Here is an 18,077-nt window from a genome sequence, read left to right as displayed (position 1 = left end):
ACTTTGGGCAACAGTGTTGTTGTTTTCTTCATTTCTTACAACATAAACAACATAGTTATCCAAAGTTTTTCCCAAACAGTATCAAATTAGGCAAGGAATCATAATACCCACGCTTTTTGCACTATTTCATTGCAGAAACGGAGAATTGAACTTCTCACCATACTAAAATTCAGCTCATTACTACAAATCTAGTACCACACCGAACGTGCCCCATTCCTACGGAAATCATTGGAGATTTTTTTTAAATAAATCCTGGAGTTGTTTCAAAAATCACAAAACAAATTTGTGGGTGAATCTCTGGAGGAATCCCAGGATGAATTCCCGAAGAACTCTCAGATGGAATTCTTGGAGAAATCCTGCAGGAAACCTAAAAAGAGTTCGTGGAGGAACTCGTTGAGGAATCCCTGTAGTAGTTCCTGCGGGAATCCTAGGAGGAAATCCTGGAGAAACCCCCGAAGAAATTCCGGAAGCAACACCAAAAGGAATTCCTAAGGGATCCCTAAATATTTCCTGGAGGAAGTACTGGATTAATTCCTGGAAGTGTTCCTGAAAGAATTCCAAGAGGAATTCCTGGAGGAGTTGTAAAAAGATTTCCTGGGGGAATCCTTGTAGGAATTTTTAAAACAATCTCTGGAGTTGTTCCTGAAAGAATCGCAGAAGAAATTCCCGGGTGAACCCCTCTTGAGGAATCCTTGGAGGGAAACCTGGAGAAATAGGAAGCAATCGGTGAAGTACTAGATTGAAAGTAGTGAGCTGGATTTTTGTATGGTGAGATGATCAGTTCTCCATTTCTGCAACAAAATGGTGCAAACAGCGTGGGTTATATGATTTCTTGACTAGTTTTATGCTGTTTGAGCAAAAGTTTGGGTAACTGTGTTGTTGTATTTTTTTTCTTGCTATTTCAATAACATAGTTCGCCAAACTTTTGCTCAAACAGCATAAAACTAGTCAAGACATCATATAACCCACGCTGTTTGCACCATTTTGTTGCAGAAATGGAGAACTGATCATCTCACCATACAAAAATCCAGCTCACAACTTTCAATCTAGTACTTCACTGATTGCGTCCTATTGCTGAAGAAATCCCATGAGAAATCCCGGAAACAATCCCATGAGGAACTCCTTAGGAAATCCCAGGAAAGCTTTCTTTATTCCTGTAAGAATTTTTGTAGGCATACCTAGAAAAAAAAAAATCTGAATTTGAAGGAATCCATGGCCGTAATAATTTCTGGACGAAATATTGTAGGAAACTTTGGATGGGCTCCCAGAAAATGTTTTGTACATATTTTTTAGAGAATTCCCAAATTAATGTTTGGATAATCTTTGGAGATAGGGTATCTCAAAGATATTTCTGCTAAAATACTTAGAATTATTCCAAATTGAATTATTAGAGCAATCTCTAGTGGAATTCTTGAAGGAATATTTAAAGAAATCCCTGCATAAATCTCTGAAGGAACACTTGCAGAAATACCTAAAAGGATCTACGTTCACATTCCTTTGGGAATCTCTAGAGAATTCCATGGAGAAATCTTCGAAAAAGTAATCATTGGAGGAACCTATAGAGTTATCCCTGGAGAAATTACCGGAGGAATGTCTGGTGAAACCTCTAGAGGAATTCTTGAAAAAAATTCTGGAGCTATCCATGATGGAATCACGGAAGGAAGCTATGGAAAAAATCCTGGAGGAATTAGTCGATGCATCCTTGTAGTAGTATCTGTAAAAAAAAAAAATCTGAAGGAATCGTGGAATGGATTCCTGAAGCATTTCTTGGAACAAACCCTGAAACAATCACTATCGGAACCCGGCAAGATGCCAATGGAAGAATTCACGAAGTAGAAATTCCTGGAGAAGTCATTGGAGGAATTCCTGAAAGAATCTCTAGAGAAGTTTCTGAAGAAATACTTTAAGGAATTTCTGAAAGTGTTTATAAAGCATTCATGAAGAAAACCCTGGTATTTTGCTCTTAGTATGACGTTTGTGTAAATGTGACGTGACGTGAGTTTTTCTGTCCGACAGTATGAAGATTCTCTGCGGTGTTGTTTCAAGAAGATTCAGGAAGGCTCTCCTACTGAGCTAGTCGGCAGTTACAAGCGGTTGCCTAGGAAAACTAATCTCAATTGCGGGAAAGGTCACCCAAATAAAAAATTAGCTCAACAGACGTTTTTCAATTATTTATTATCGCAATAGTTGTCAGGTTCAAATTTTACAATCGGGTTAGTCTTATCCATTAAACGTTATCGTTCTAGTTTTTTTTTCTTCGATTTAACGGCCGTGGAGGTCTGCATTGCATCCCTGAGGATGCTTTCCAATAATTGAGACATCTGCGTTGGTTGCAACTTGCAGCAACACCCTATTCTTCCTCATTACTTGGTTTATAAAATGGTTGTCTACATATAGGTAGTTGGGTAAAAGAGCTTGTTTTCAGCGGTAATATTCTTCACTGAACGGTATTCAACTACATTGACCTAGAGGTACACTGGTGGAGGTGGTAGCACCTGTCTGTTCTCGAGGCTTGTCATTTCTCTAAGGATCTTACGGATGCATTCCTTCCGGTTTCAGCATCTCCCACATTGATACGTCCTATACGTAAAATGGTACAATTGAGCTGTTGTGCTATCGGTTCAGTCACACGGTCGGTACTGGATCGTCTCAAACTTGCGTTTCGGAAGCGTCTCGTTCTGCGCGCCCGCTTGTGTTGTCGTTGTGCTTCGTTCCGGCAGTTTTGTGGCCACCCCGCGACGAGTTCATCCAGAATTCGTGCTTCAGTTTCTATGGTTGTGGTGGGGGAATCACATCATCAGCAATGTTCGACGCGCACACGTGGCGGGGGAGAGAAAGTTTGTTTGCGTCATTTGTGACGTTTCAAGCGCAAATGGTTTTGAATGAGCCGGTTTGTATGGTTCTAGTTCTAGTTTTAGGCGTAAATGTATATTGAACAATGGATTAGAATTTAGGTATTTCCTATTTTGTATGATGGTATGTAGCTATTGTATGTGATTTAGATACTTCATTACAGTAGCTATTATGCAACATTCAGGGTAATGAAAGAAATGAAACGTTACTAAAAGTTGTGCGGTAAATGCTTAAGGCGAAACTGGAAGCATTTTCTCATTTTTTGGTTTTTGATTTTTTATTAAATAACGAAGCAATATTTTCAAAATCGGTTTTCGTACACATGTAGAGTATGGATCAAGGTATCTTCTGATTTTTTTTTCGAGGTGGAAAATGTTTTCCATTTTGGCAGAAACCATTTTTTTGTGAAATTTTGTTCAAAAAAAAAAAAAAAACATGTGCACGAAACCCGATTTTAAAAATATTGCTTCGTTATTTAATAAAAAATCAAAAACCAAAAAGTGAGGAAATGCTTCCAGTTTCGCCTTAAGGTTATAGAGTTATTGATTATTAGAATTCGTGTGCATTTAAATCACCTAAAAAGAGAAAACTCTATGTTTACTCTATCATTTTAGGTCCTAAACACCCTTTGTTAATAACATATTAAGATGTTTAATTGTTTATGTATATGGCCTTTCTGGCAGATCAGAGTGGTGATGGTAGAAGATCTAGAATATTAAAGATTTATTTTTACTCGTGCCATATTTCTTCTGTAGCTCATATTTTTTGTTTTTTGTAAGTATCTACAAATGGATGGATTCTTCATGATTTCCTTCAACATTTGCTCCAACATAATGGAAACTCATCAGAAGATTTTTTGAAAATGTATTCATAATGTCTTTCATGACTAATTGTTGAGTTCTTTCAGTAATTAATCATTCTGTTTGTCTATGCTTATTGAGAATCTTGGAATGTCCTGGATCTGTATTCTTTTGAGAATAAACCTTCAGTGGTATTGCTCCGAGTGCATCCTTGCCGGAATTTCCTTAAAGATATTTTATATACTCATATACTGGTTATATAATCCTCAGAAATTCCTAGAGGAATGTCAATTGACGTATGCTCTGACCTATCCTTAAAAGAACTCTTGAAGGTAATCTCGTAAAAGCTTTGAAACTATCTTTGGAATAAATCTTCAAGGTATCCTTGTAAGAAATCCCGAAGAGAATCCCTAGAGTTGTTCTTGAAGAATTTCCAGAGAACTCTCAAATAATGAAATCCTTGGAAGCATTCTTGAACTCACCTGAAGGAATTCCGGGACGAATTGTCGGGATATATTTAAAAAGAAATGTCTAGAGGAATTTAAGTAGGAGTTCCTAGAGGAATGTTGGGGTGCATTAAAAAAATCAAGGAGGAATCCCTGAGAGAATTTTTGAAAGAGTGTTCCCTGTGTGAATTACTGGAGAAATGTCTGAAAATCCCTGGAGGCATTATTGTGAGAATTTCTGATGGAATACCTGAGTAAACTCCAAAAACAAACTGCTGGAGGGATTCCCGAAAACATTTAGGCAACTTCTTGGAAAAATTTCTGGAGAAATCCCTACACAATTTTCAGTAGCAGATCCTAGGATAAGTCCTGAAACAATCGTTGGAAGGAAGCCTTGAGGCATTTTAGTGGAATTATTTAAGGAATCCCTTGTCAATTTTTTGGAAGAATCCCTGAAAGACATTCGAAATGAACACTTTCAAGACATCCCTGAAAAAACTTCTAAAGGAGTCTCTGGTGGAGTTCCTGAAGAAATCTACGGATAACTTCTTGGGATTAGCCAGGGCCCGTGGCGTAGTTGGTCACACGTTCGCTTCATATGCGGATGGTCATGGGTTTGATTCCCAGCCCCGGCACTTGCAATTTTTCGTCAATTGCTTTTCCCCGACAGCAACTGACACTGACCCTTTTCTGAGCCCCATGGCTCAAACGGACCCGGACACCTGGACATCGGCGAACTGCTACTCATAATGGACCCCCAATCGGACTGGAAAGGAACAACGGCCATCCATCATCATCCTTGTGCTCATCATTCTACTAGGTATAAAGTAGAAAAAGTGAAAGCAGCAGAAAGGCAACCAGTTCGATAAAGTAGAATAGAATCTAGGCGCTGTATAAAATGTAAGTGCAGCTGTCAATTGAAATTGCTCACGTAGTGCCCCAGTGGACAATAGAGCTGTAAATTAGGTTAAGTGATTAAGAATAAAAAAAAAAACTTCTTGGGGTAAATATAATAATCTCAAAATATATTCCTGAAAGAATCGAAGGACGAATTTCTGAAGGAATTCTTTTTCAGGAACTGCAGAGAGTATTCTTGAAGGAACTCGTGGATGAAATCTTGCACTAATCAGTGGATGAACTTCTACAGAATTTCCTGCAGAAAATCGTGAAAGAATTTCTGGATGACTTCTTGAAGAATTTCCTGGCTCTCTTGTATGCATTCTTCTTAAATTATTTTGAAGAATTCCAATACAAATCGCAGGAGAAATTTCCCAAGAAATCCTTGAAATAATTAAAAAAAAAAGTATTTAGATATTCCTGTTGGCATCCCAGGAGACATTCTTGGGTGATTTTGGAAATTCCTGCACGAATCCCTTAATAAATTTTTGAAGAGATCCCGAGATGTATTTCTGAAAGAATCACTAGGGGAATTCCTGGAACAATCCCTGGAAGAATTCCCGGAGCATTCCCTGTAGGGATTCCTAGAAAAATCCCTGAAAAGATTTCTGGAAAAATCCCTGAAGGAAGACAGGAGGAATTCCTGAATGAATTCCTGGAAGAATGCCTGGAGGAATTTCTGAAGCAATAACTGAAGCATTTGCTTATTTTTCCTGAAGCAATTCCTAGAGAAATCTGTGGATAAATACCTGCATGAGCAATCCCTGAAAGAATTCCAGGAGGAATCCCCAGAGGAATTCAGGTAGGAATCCTTGGAGGAACTTTTAAAGAAATCTCGTGAGGAATGCCTGAATTAATTCTTGGAGAAATTTCAGAGGAACAACTGTAGAAATTTCTGGAGGAATCTCTGGAAGAATAACTGGTGCAACTCTTAGATAAATTATTTGATATATTACTGTAGAAATTCCGGGAAGAATCCCTGAAGGAATTTCTGGAAGCATTCCTGACGCAATTATTAGAAGAATTTTCGGCGAAATTTCTGAAGGAATGCCTGGAGGAATCACTGGAAGAATTCCTAAAGGGAATCCTGGAGCAATGCCGGGAGGATTTCCTGAAAGAACAGAGGCATCCTTGCTAGAGGATGCCAGAGGAAGATGCTAGATGCTGGAAGAATATATGGAGGATAAATTTTTGGATGAATTTTTGGAGGAATTCCTGTAGGAATGCCTGGAAAAGTTCCTGGCGGAATCTTTGCAGGAATTACTGGAGAAACCACTGGAGGAGTCCCTGGAAGGAACTCTTGAAAAAATCCCTGGAGGAATTTGTGAATTTGTGAAATCTGGAGGATTTCCTTGATTTTCCTGAAGGAATACCTAAAGCAATCCCTGAAGTAATTCCTGGAGGAATCTCTGGAGAATTTCCTAGTGAAGGAGTACCTGAAAGAATTCCTGGATAAGTTCTCGGAAGAATCTCTGAATCAATTCTTGGAGGTATCCCCAGAGAAATACTTGGAGGAATGCCTGGAAGAATTCTTGGATAAATTATTGGAGGAATTCCTGAAGCAATTCCTGGAGAAATCTCCGGAAGAGTTACTGGATAAATTCCTGGGGGAAACCCTGACACAATTCTTGGAAGAGCCGGGGCCCGTAGCGTAGTGGCTACACGTTCACTTCATAAGTGGATGGTCATGGGTTCGATCCCAGCCCCGGCACTTGCAATTTTTCGTCAGCTGCTCTTCTCCCCGAGAGCGGCTGACACCTGACCCTCTTCTGAGCATATGCTCTAACGAACCCGGAAAACTTGGATATCGGCTAACGGCAACTCATAATGGACCCCCAATCGGACTGGAAATAGAACATAAACCACACCATCAGCATCGTGCTCATCATTCTACCATGGACAGGGTAGAAAAGACAGCAGCGCAAAGGCTACCAGTTCGAATTAGAATTAGTGGAATTAGAATAGAATACATTTAGGCGCTGTACAAAGTATAAGTGCAGTCGCCGATTGGAATCGCTCACGCAGTGCCATAGTGGACAAAAAGAGCTGTAAAATTAGGTTAAGAGGTTGAAGAATAAAAAATTCTTGGAAGAACCTCAGCCGGAATTCCTGAAGGCATGCTTGCAGGAATACCTGGTGGAATTTTTGGAGGAATTACTAGAGATATGCTTAGTTGAATGCTTGGAGGAACTCCTGTAGGAATTGCTGGAGAAAGCTCTGGAGGAATTCCTGGACGAATCCGTAGAGGAATCCTTGGGGAAATGTCTACTGGAATCCTTGGAGAAATTTCTGGACGAATTCCTGGTGGAATCCTTAGAGGAATCCCAACAGACATCCTTGGAGTAGTTTCAGGAGGAATACTTGAAGGAATTCCTGGAGAAATCCCTAGAGAGTTCCCCATGAGTAATTCCTAGATGAATTTCTGTAGTCATGCCTGGAAGAATGTTTGGAGGAATGCTTAGAAGAATTCCTGCAGGAGACCCTGGAGCACTTCCTGGAGGAATCCATGGAGAAATTCCTGGAGACATGCCTGTAGGAATTCTTGGAAGAATCTTTTGACAAAATCCTGGAAGAATCTCTAGAGGAATTCCTTGAGGGATCTGTGGAGAAATTCCTGGGGTAATCACTGGAAGAATCCCTGGAGCAATTCCTGGAGGAACCCCTGGAGGAATGCCAAGAAGAATTTCTTGAGGAATATCTAGAGGAACTTCTGGAGAAATCTCAAGTGGAATTTCTGGAGGATTGTTTAGAAGAATCCCTGCAAAATTCTTTGGAGGAATCATTGGAAGTATCCCAGGAGCAATTTCGGAAGAAATCCCAGGAGGAAGTACTGAAGAAATCGCTGAATGATTTCTTGGAAAAATACTGAAGGAAACCTAAGAAGAGTTCATGGGGAAATCTCTAGAGGCATCCCTGTAGCAGTTTCTGAAGGAATGCCGCAAGTATTCCTAAGAGAATTCCTTAACAATTCCTGTAGAATCCCATAAAGCATGGTTCCCCAAACTGTGGGTCGCGACCCCCCAGGGGGGTCGCCGGCGTTCATTCAGGGGATCGCAAGAGACAGTAAAATATTTTACTGTAACAGACAACAAATGAGGGAATTTCTATGGGGGGTCGTGAAACCTACGTCAGCTGGCAAAGGGGGTCGCGCGTCCTGAAAGTTTGGGAACCTATGCCACAAAGAGTTCCTGAAAGAAACCCTGAAGATTTTCTTTTTAAGGAAAAACCCGCTAAAAAAAATTATATCTGAAGAAATACTTGCAGAAATAGCTAAGATGAAACTTCTTTGAGAATCCTTGAAGAAAATCTTGAAGAAATCCTCAAAAAAAAAAAAAAAATACTGTAACAATCTCTGGATGAACCTTTAAAGTTATTCCAGGAGAAATTTCCGGAGGAATTTGTGGTAAAATCCTAAGAGAAATTTTTGAAGGAATCTTTATCCATGATGGAGCCACGGCAGAAAACTATGGGGAAATTCCTGGAGGAATTCTTTGATGCGTCCATGCAGATGTATCTGTAAACATTTCTGAAAGAAAAAGTGTATTTTTTGGAATAAGCCGTGGAACACTCACTCTCGGAAACCCGCAAGACGTTCATGAAGGTATTCACGAAGAAGAATTTCTTTGAGCAATTCGTGAAGGAGTTCCTGGAGAAGTTGCTGAAGAAATACCCGGAAGAATTTCAGAAGGATTCCCTGAGGAATTCATAAATAAATCCCAGGTTTTTTGCTCTAAACGTTGGTTTAAGTTGAAAACTAGTAAAAAATCATTTATTTTAGGCTACATATGGTGTTACAAAGTCCTTCTCTTTCCCTACAAGAAGGGGCTGTTCATAAACCACGAAGACCAAATTTTGGCCATTTCAGACCCACCCTCCCCCCCCGTAGACTTTCGTTCATACAAAAATTTTGAAATTTGTGTGGAGCGTAGACTTTGGCCAGACACCCCCCCCCCTCTCCCCCCCAAAACGTCTACGTGGTTTATGAATGATCCCGAATCGGTAAAGAAAGTTATTTTCGTATTCCATGAATAAAATTCACAAAAGTTAGCCATCCAACCAAGCTTGTTATTTCGTAAAATTCTATGGTAAGATTGAAGAGGTGCTTATAAAGAAATAATTGACATAATTACTTGTGGTTTTGGAAAAAAAATTGGATAATTATGGATAAAATCCTAAATTATTATTATAATTTATTTCTTGAAAGATTTTTTTTAGGAATTAAGAATTTTTGATAATCTTGAGTTGGTTAAAATAAACAGAAAATAACGCGGCCACTTTTGCACTTTTCGAAAAGTTATACCTAGTGGAACTTCGTTTTTTGAAAAGTGAAAATCGTGAAAGGATCTACTCCCTATCTATTCCATGTACCAGGATCTCGTCGATGAATGATCACTTTGTAGCGGACTTTGAGAATGATCCACAGTAGGTATTTATCGTCACAGATAAACTGCTCAAATAGGCGTTTTCCCCTTTTCTGTGATTTAAATCGAGAAAGCACACGAATTCTCATTCACAAAAGTTTCCAAAAATAAGCCGCGCCCTTTTATGCATATTCGGAAAGTAAGTCTATATGAATGCAGCAAACTTGAACGAAACAACTTCAATGAGTTAAGTAATTATAACGGCATTTTTCGTTTATCAATAACTGTTTTTCCCTACGTCTCAACGATCATTTTAGTATCACATTATTTGATCATCAATCAACTTTTAGTTGTATACAGGCCATTACAATTACCAATATGTAGCTATTTTCTGACTGATGACTGATGAAACAATTATTTACAACAAGATTCGAAAACATATTCTTATGAAATTGAATCACATGGTTTGATTTGATGGCGTTAAATATGAAATGACTGAAACGAATTTGACTAAAAATTGGCGTGCAGGTTTATCATTCACTAAATGCAACATTGAATCACACGCATTCGCCTAATACCTAATGTCAAATGTAACATTGTCCTGACACTACACGGTTATGTTTTGATGCAAAACTTCCTAAAGGCCTGATGGTCCTATGCATGGTTCTAATTTAGCCACTAATCAAGCAACTATAATCGAATTCGAACGAACGAAACAGCAACGAGTCGATTACATACGTACGAATAGGTTAAAATATGAGTGTGATCTTACATAAACCCGGGGGTAAAAATATCACGTTTATCGAACTGTACACACATTTGGACACTTAAAACCTATGAGTATGTGGCGCACGCGATGATTGTTGTTGGAGTTTTTTTATTTTAATATTTGAAAAGAAGAGGAGTTGTTGTAGCGTGTTTCATGGGAGGGTCTCACTTTTACTGAAAGTTGGTTTTCTTTAGGTTTTTGACTAAATGGAAGGATCTCAGTAAGTATGTATAAGCACGCCTATAATTGATTTGCTCTAAACCTGCGTTCGTTTTTGGTGGTTTAATTGACGGTGATTGGCATCGTCCGAGTTGGTTTCCTCCTCTTCCCGCATGGTGGACAGTCTTTTGTCGATTTCGCTGGTTTTCTTCGACTTGCTCTCGGAGAGTCTGAAAAAAACCGGGAAAGTTCGTATTTGTAATGGCCTTTTTTTTAGAAATGCTCGACTTAATGTCGATAATTTCTTTGTTTTTTTTTTAGAAAATTCTAAGATTTTCAAGATTTTTTTAAAAAATTCTTAAAAATCTCCGTAGAATTTTCAGTCAGTGTTTATGGGAAGTCATTTCCTGTCGAATATCTTATCAATTGGCTAGTACTAAATTAGTCGTAACATCTTAAGAATTCGATTGTTCAGTAATGTCACTCACAATTGTGGTTGTTGTTGCGTTTGTTCGTTGGTGTTCTGGTTGCTGAGATTGCCAGTTGTTGCTGGTGGGTTCGATTGTTTGTGATACTTTTGCTGGGATCGGTTGGGTTGCTTCTTGGTGAACAGTACGTTACAGTTGTTAACCTGCTTCCAGATGGTGGTCCGATTCACCTCTTCCGAAATGTTGATTTGCGGTTTGCAGCTCAAGGTTCCGTTTTCCAACGGTAGTTGCAGATTGTCGGCCGAGTGTTGACCCGAATCCTGTGTGGGCGAGGAAGACCGGAAATGGCGCATAATGGTGTCATTTGGATGGTATGGGTGATGGCAGTTCACATAGGACTTTCCGGGAGAGTGACAATAGGGAAATATTAGATGTGTTCAGAGATTTTTCAATTTGTGTCTGATGATAAAAATGAATTTTGTTTGGAAATGATTAAACCATGTGGAGACTGTAGAAATAAAACCAATTGTGATGGAATTAATTTTGCTACATTTCTAGTATATTGATCATTTTTCCAATTCCTTATATTGTTACATCAAATTGTATCCTGTATTACTAACATTGTAAAACATCGCAACTTTTTCAAGTAGCCTAATTTACTGTGTTTTGTTTTGTATATAGCTTCCTTCAAAATTGTTTTAATTATTCTTTCCATAATTGCGATCTTTACAATATTTTGTGGCAATCTATTTTTTGTCAGACATATCAACTTGCATCCAATTTACTATTATCAATGAATAAATCAAAAACTTTTCCTACAAACGTGTGATCTTGAATAAATGAACGAAAAATGTTCCAACAACAGATTTCTATAATAAAATGCGTTCAATTAATGATTAGTAACGACAATTTGAGTGCTTGGCACGGTCAGAAGCGTGTGATTTTCCTGTTTGAGAGAGAAAATATAAAGAAATAAATATTGAAACCGGACGGAAAAAGAAACAGTTTTATATTGTTTTCTCAACAATCGGTTTGTGTACTTATCACAATCGAGGGGGCTTTCTAACTAATGGGCGCAATAGTTGGTACGGAGTGAGCAAGCAGATTAAATAATCTACGATTTGTATCCTACGAGTGAATCACAAAATAAAACATTTCATTATCTACATCATCAACGTGATTGAGATTGTCCATGGATTACCACTTCCAACGAAAATGAATTTTCTCTTTCCCAAAACTGTCTGGAGAAGGTATTCTACAAAATTGCACAAAAACAAACAATAGATTTTATAATATAACATAACAGATACATACAGGTCGGACTCGATTATCCGGAATCAGGTTCTGAAGCTTCGCAAACATGTATCTGGCGAACAGAATGTTCTATGAAGCTGAAATTTTGACACTTTGTCTACCCAACCTTGGTTAGTAATCAGTCAAAATTTCACCTTTGTACATCATTCCGTTCCCCAGATATATTTTTGGGAAGCTTCAGAACCCGACTCCGGATAATCGAGTCCGACCTGTACATACTCCAGGGATTCCTAGTTTATCCCGGCAATCCTTCAGGAATTCATCACGGGATTCCTCTAAAATTCCTCCTGGTATACCCTTAGGAATTCATATTGATATTGCTTCCGAGATTCCTTCAGAAGTTGCTTCCGGATTTCTTCCAGGGATTGCTTCAGGGACTCTTGATTCCTTCCGGAATTAATACTGGGATTCCTTCGGAAGTTCCATCTGGGATACCTTCAGGAGTTGCTTCTGGCATTCCTTCAGAAAGTCTTCCCGAAATTAGACTACCAGCAAAACAAACTGCTTGGTGGCTAGGTATGTGGAGTGCGAGAACAAGTCTCGACTTCACATAAACAATTCGCTCTCACTTGTAGCTAGTGGGCTGGGCACAAACGCAAGTGTGTTGTGGATTGGCATCGATGCCGAAAGAGAGATGGGTTTGTGAAAAAGGAGTGTTCACGGCGTGGCTTCGGAGTCAGTTTGGCTTTCTATTCCGCAGAATTATTACCTGTTCTGTGGCTTAGTTGGTTAAAGCGCCGGTCTAGAGAATACGGAGTCGTGGGTTCGAATCCCATCAGAACCCGTTTTTTTCGCATATTTCTTCTCCCAATTTGTCAATTAGCAACATTTTGTGCCTTCTAATTGCAAATTTTTCCAGTGTCTTCCCGAAATTCGTTCAGGAATTCTTTCAGCGTCTTTTCCAAGGATCACTCTCTCTTCTTGGCGTAACGTCCTCATTGGGACAAAGCCTGCTTCTCAGCTTAGTGTTCTATGAGCACTTCCACAGTTATTAACTGAGAGCTTCCTCTGCCAATGACCATTTTGCATGCGTATATCGTGTGGCAGGCACGAAGATACTCTATGCCCAAGGAAGTCAAGGAAATTTCCTTTACGAAAAGATCCTGGACCGACCGGGAATCGAACCCATCACCCTCAGCATGATCATGCTGAATACCCGTGCGTTTACCGCCTCGGCTATATGGGCCCTGTCTTTTCCAAGGATGATGCATCCAATAATTTCTCCAGGTATTCCTGCGGACAATTTATCAAGAAACTCCTCCAAGGATTTCTTCAGGAATTCATCCAGCGATTTGTTTAGGATTCGTTTTAGAGATTTTTTCAGGGATGCATTGAGGAACATACTGGAAAACTTGTAATTAGAAGGCATGAAATGTTTTTTTTTTATTCTTCAATCACTAATTTACAGCTCTTTTTACCACTAGGGCACTGCGTGAGCGATTCCAATTGGAAGCTGTACTTACACTTTGTCCAGCGCCTAAATGTATTCTATTCTAATTCAACTATATCGAACTTTCACTTTCTATCCCATCATGGTAGAATGATGAGCAGGATGTTGATCTGTGGCTGTGGATTGTTCCATTTTCCAGTCCGATTGGGGGTCCATTATGAATTGCCGATCGCCGATTTCCAAGTATCCGGATCCGTTTGAACCATGGGCTCAGATCGAACCCATGACCATCTGCTTATGAAACAAACGTGTGAACGATTTCGCCACAGGCCTCGGCTGCCATGAAATATTGCTAATTGAGAGATAAAATTTCTGAAAAAAAATTACGTTCTGATAGGAGTCGAACCCACGACTCCGTGTTCGTTAGACCGGCGCATTTCCCACCTTAGCCACAAAACATGTAACGATTCTGTGGAATAGAAAGCCAAACTGACTTCGAAGCCACACCATGAACACTCCTTTTTCACAAATCCATCTCTCTTTCGGCTTAGAGGCTTAGAGGCTTAGAGGAACTTAACCAAGGGTTCCTTCAGCAATTCCTCTAGGGAATGTATCGAAAGTATGACACGATCGATGAACAGGGTGTCTAAACCTTGGATCTACTCAGAGGGAGAGTCCATAGAGTTAACTACATTTTTGGTATGAATTTGGTAGTTGAAATTAGTGTAGAACTACCGTAACAAGGATTTTTTCCAGAAATTCCGTCAGAGTTTCTTTCCGGAACTTGTTTAGAAAAACCTTTTGGAATGCCTCCTTGGATTTCTCCCAAGATTCCTTCCGCATTTCTCCATGGCATTTTTCTTGGTATTTTTCTTTGAATTCCTTCCGGAGATTCTTCCGGATCCCTACTGGCATTTTTCCAAGATTCGAGCATTTTTTATTCTTGAGAATCTTCCGAGATTCCTGAATTCCTACCGATTTCTGCTGGAGTTTTTCACGAAGTTTAATCTGATCCTACAGTTTTTTTTCCACAAATTCTTCCGGAGCTTTCTCTGGTATTGCTCTCAGAGTCCCTCGCGGGATTTTCTCGAAGTTCCATCTGCACTTCGCCTAAAGAGATTTTCGGGAAATTTCTTGTATTATTTATTTTTTTGCAAATTTTACAAAGCAGTTACCTAAACTTTTGCTCAAACAGCATCAAATTAGGCAAGAAATCATAATACCCACGCTGTTTGCACCATTTCATTGCAGAAACGGAGAATTGATCATCTCACCATATTAAAAAAAATCAAGCTCACTACTATCAATCTAGTACTTCACCGATTGCTTTTCCTATATAGAGTTTGCGTATAACTTTGCATGCAAGAAATTATTTTATGTAAAATCGAATAAAATAAAATGGAAATTAAAACGTTCTTTCTGTGCAGTAGATCATCCCGGGACTTTTACTAGAGTTGCTGAAGGAGTTATTTATGGGACTTCTATCAGAGCTCCTGCAATGATTTGTTAAGGAGCTTTCCACGAACTTTCTGCAAGAATTCCCGCCGGAATTACTTTCAAAGTTTCTCCTACAATTGTGACCGTGAGCTTTCTCTAGATTTTCGCTTAAGATTTCTACGAGTGTTTCAGCTGGAATATTTCCTAAAGGTTTTTATAAGATGTTTCTTTTTAAGCTACACCTAAAATTTCTTTCGGAGTTTCTCCCGGTACTTCTCTCAGAAGATTCCTTTCGGAATTGGTCCTGGGATAACTTCAGAGGTTTTCTGAATTTATGCTGGACTTTGTCTCAAGATTTTTTTTAGAGTCTTTTGGGTTTTGGCAGAAGCTATTGCTGATATTTCTCATTGAGTTCTTGTCATGATGTCTTTCAGAGCTTTTTTTCAGACTTTTCTTCGATTTTTTTTTTTTTTTGATTTTGAGACATTTTTTTGCAGATTTTATCGGAATTATTCCCTCATTTTCTCGGAATTTCTATCGGAAATCGTTCCAAAATTCTGGATCCACATTTTTGGGAATTGTTCAATAAGTGCTCCAGGAGTTTTTGCAGGGATTATTGTTATTAGCTTTATTAGGGAGATTTTCAGCCCGAGGCTGGTTCATCTCCATTTGCAGGGATGCCTCCTGAGATAACCATCAAATTCCTTGTAAGACATTCCCGGAGAATATCATAAGGAATCCAGGGGAAATCTTGTGAAAAATCTATCAGATCTATTGAAAAAAAAAACTAAAGAGATAGTTGGAATAAATCCTGAGAAAAACTGGGATACCTCCACCGACGAACCGACGTGACAAACAAATTCAAATTTGTTGTCCTCGACGCCATGATGAAAAATAGCCGAACACTACCGCCACCTCTATAACGGTTCGCGTTGATTTGATAGCTTAACCCTAAACCCCCGTGTGGAAAAGGTTCGCGGCTGCGTTGATTTGACAGAAGCGTTCGCTCGCTTCGGTGGTCGACCGTTAAATTGAAGGGAGACACTTTTGAAACTCCACTGTCACGTCGGTTCGTCGGTGATACCTCTGCAAAAAATCCCGGCAGGTAATTCAAGGAGGAATCCTAAGAACCTCTTTGAGAAATTCTGGAATTAGCTGCCGGTGAAATCCCGCGAGAATATACAAGAAAAACATCGGAAACTCTCTAGAAGAAATCCCTGGAATAACTTCTACAAGAACCTCGCAAAAAACCTGAGAGATACTGTTGGAAAGCTATCCCGGAAAAATACTTAGAGAACTCCAAAAGCTAGACTTTACCAATACTGGCGTGAGTGAGAAATGTACAAATTCAAGTGGATTTTGCGAAAAAGTTACTCGTCCTCTCGGTAAGACTCGAACTCACGATTCTTACTCACTAGACAGGCGCGTTGCCAATACACCCCGAGAAGACTGGAAGATGTAGTGATTGCATCCGCTTGATATCCCGAAAAGGTTTAAGATTACTTTATGACGACTTTATGCAATCTATTAAGTTTTAGGGTCGATGCGAAATGCCATGCATACGGCTTTGAAAGAAGTTTTAGGATTAAGTTTTAACACGTACTCCACAGTCCGCTTAGAATAAAAGTTTTTCTCGAAAAAAAGGCATGCAGATAAGTTTTATTGAATTGAAAGTGTTTTGAAGTTGTATTTGTCATTGAGACTGCTTTACATATGTAATGCTTTATCAAACCTAAAAGGCTTCACCGAATCAATGACAAAACCTTCATAAATACTGTCTAAGAGCAGAAAGCATAGGAATTGTTACTTGGGTGACCTGCATTCAAGTTCAGCTCGAAATTTTGAGGTTATCTTTTCTACAGACCGCAATCTTTCGGATGAATTATATTGTTCGTGCAGTTGAAAATCGGAATTTTTGACACGCGAAAATCGATTTTTCTTCTAAACCGTGCGTCGGATGTACGTCGGGCACAGTGCGTTGGATAGAGAACCTGGTCCGCTATCCAATGCACTATGTCCGACGTAAGGTTTTACGTATGGATTTGGAGAAAAGTCGATTGTCGCATGTGGGCAAACTTCGGGTTTAAACCGCGACGACAATAGATGTCCATCCACACTACGCATCTATAGGACACAATCGGTACTAGAATTGAAGTTATGAGCTGAATTTTTGTATGGTGAGAAGATCAATTTTCCATTTCTTCAATGAAATGATTTAATAAGCGTGTGTATTATGATTCCTTGTCTAATTTGATGCTGTTCGAACAAAACTTAGGGAAACTGTGTTGTGCTGTTTTCTCCATTTCTTGCAACTTAAACACCACAGTTATGCAAAATTTTGCTCAAACAGCATCAAGTTAGGCTAGGAATCATAATACCCACGCTTTTTGCGCCATATCATTGCAGAAACGGAGAATTGACCTTCTAATCATACTAAAATTCAGCTCATTACTACAAATCTAGAACTGTACACCGAACGTGCCCCATTTCTTCGTAGAAATGAAGAATTTACCATCTTATTGTAGGTATAAAAATTCTGATGATTACTACAAACCAAGTAGTTCACCGAACGAGCCCTTTACTTCAGGGTTTCTATCGAAAATTCATCCTAGGATACCTTCAGAAATATTTCCTGGAATTTTCTTCAAGACGTCCTCCTGGAATCCCTATTCAAATTCCTCCCATGAGTACTTTCGGCGATGGGAAAACCCAAGCGTCTTTTCAAAGCATGATGCGTCCAATAATTTTTACAGGAACTCCTCCAGCGATTTGACTAGGATTTGTTCCAGGGGTTTCTTCTCGGATGCATTCAGGAGCTTCGTTAGGAATTTATTCAAGAATTCTTTCAGAGATTTCTTCAGGAACCTGGATTCAGGAGGAATCAGGTATTCATGGAACTCCTTCGATGATATCTGGAAAAATTCCTCCTTCAGGAATTCCGCATAGGATTCCATCGGTAATTCTAACTGGGAGGTGAAGAGGAAGAAACAATAACAATGGATTCTTTCTGTTTAAGATTCTGTGTCTTTGCACTGAGCGCTGCCTACACGATACTCTATCAAATTTTATGCCGCCGTCTGTCATCGATTGCAAAAGAGTTTGTGGGACAATATCAAGCTGGATTCATGGGTAAAACTGCTACAATGGACCAGATGTTCGCCATCCGCCAGGTGCTGCAGAAATACAGCGTGCCCACACATCATTCATTTATCGATTTTATATC

The 18,077-nt window shown here is 39.2% G+C and overlaps 1 protein-coding gene across 29 annotated transcripts in view; it reads right to left on the bottom strand.

The window, feature by feature from the left end:
* Positions 1-2,156: 2,156 nt before the first annotated feature.
* LOC109423877 (electroneutral sodium bicarbonate exchanger 1) overlaps positions 2,157-18,077 on the bottom strand; it is a 215,044-nt gene continuing 199,123 nt past the window's right edge. For 24 of the 29 annotated variants that reach the window (XM_062849775.1, XM_062849771.1, XM_062849784.1 and 21 more), the window contains 3 exons: positions 10,774-11,033; positions 10,389-10,515; positions 2,157-2,769 (listed from right to left, as the gene is read on the bottom strand). In XM_062849775.1, the coding sequence (XP_062705759.1) occupies positions 2,650-2,769; positions 10,389-10,515; positions 10,774-11,033 (507 nt within the window). In that variant the 3' untranslated portion in view covers positions 2,157-2,649. Of the gene's footprint in view, positions 2,770-9,431; positions 10,329-10,388; positions 10,516-10,773; positions 11,034-11,247; positions 11,660-18,077 lie in introns of those variants that run through there. The other 5 variants (XM_062849794.1, XM_062849793.1, XM_062849798.1 and 2 more) reach the window with 3 other exon arrangements.

Source organism: Aedes albopictus, chromosome 2 (assembly GCF_035046485.1).
Source record: "Aedes albopictus strain Foshan chromosome 2, AalbF5, whole genome shotgun sequence".
NCBI lineage: Eukaryota > Metazoa > Arthropoda > Insecta > Diptera > Culicidae > Aedes > Aedes albopictus.
The sequence above is the reverse complement of the archived record's forward strand: the minus strand, read 5'-3'. Positions and strand labels throughout refer to the sequence as shown.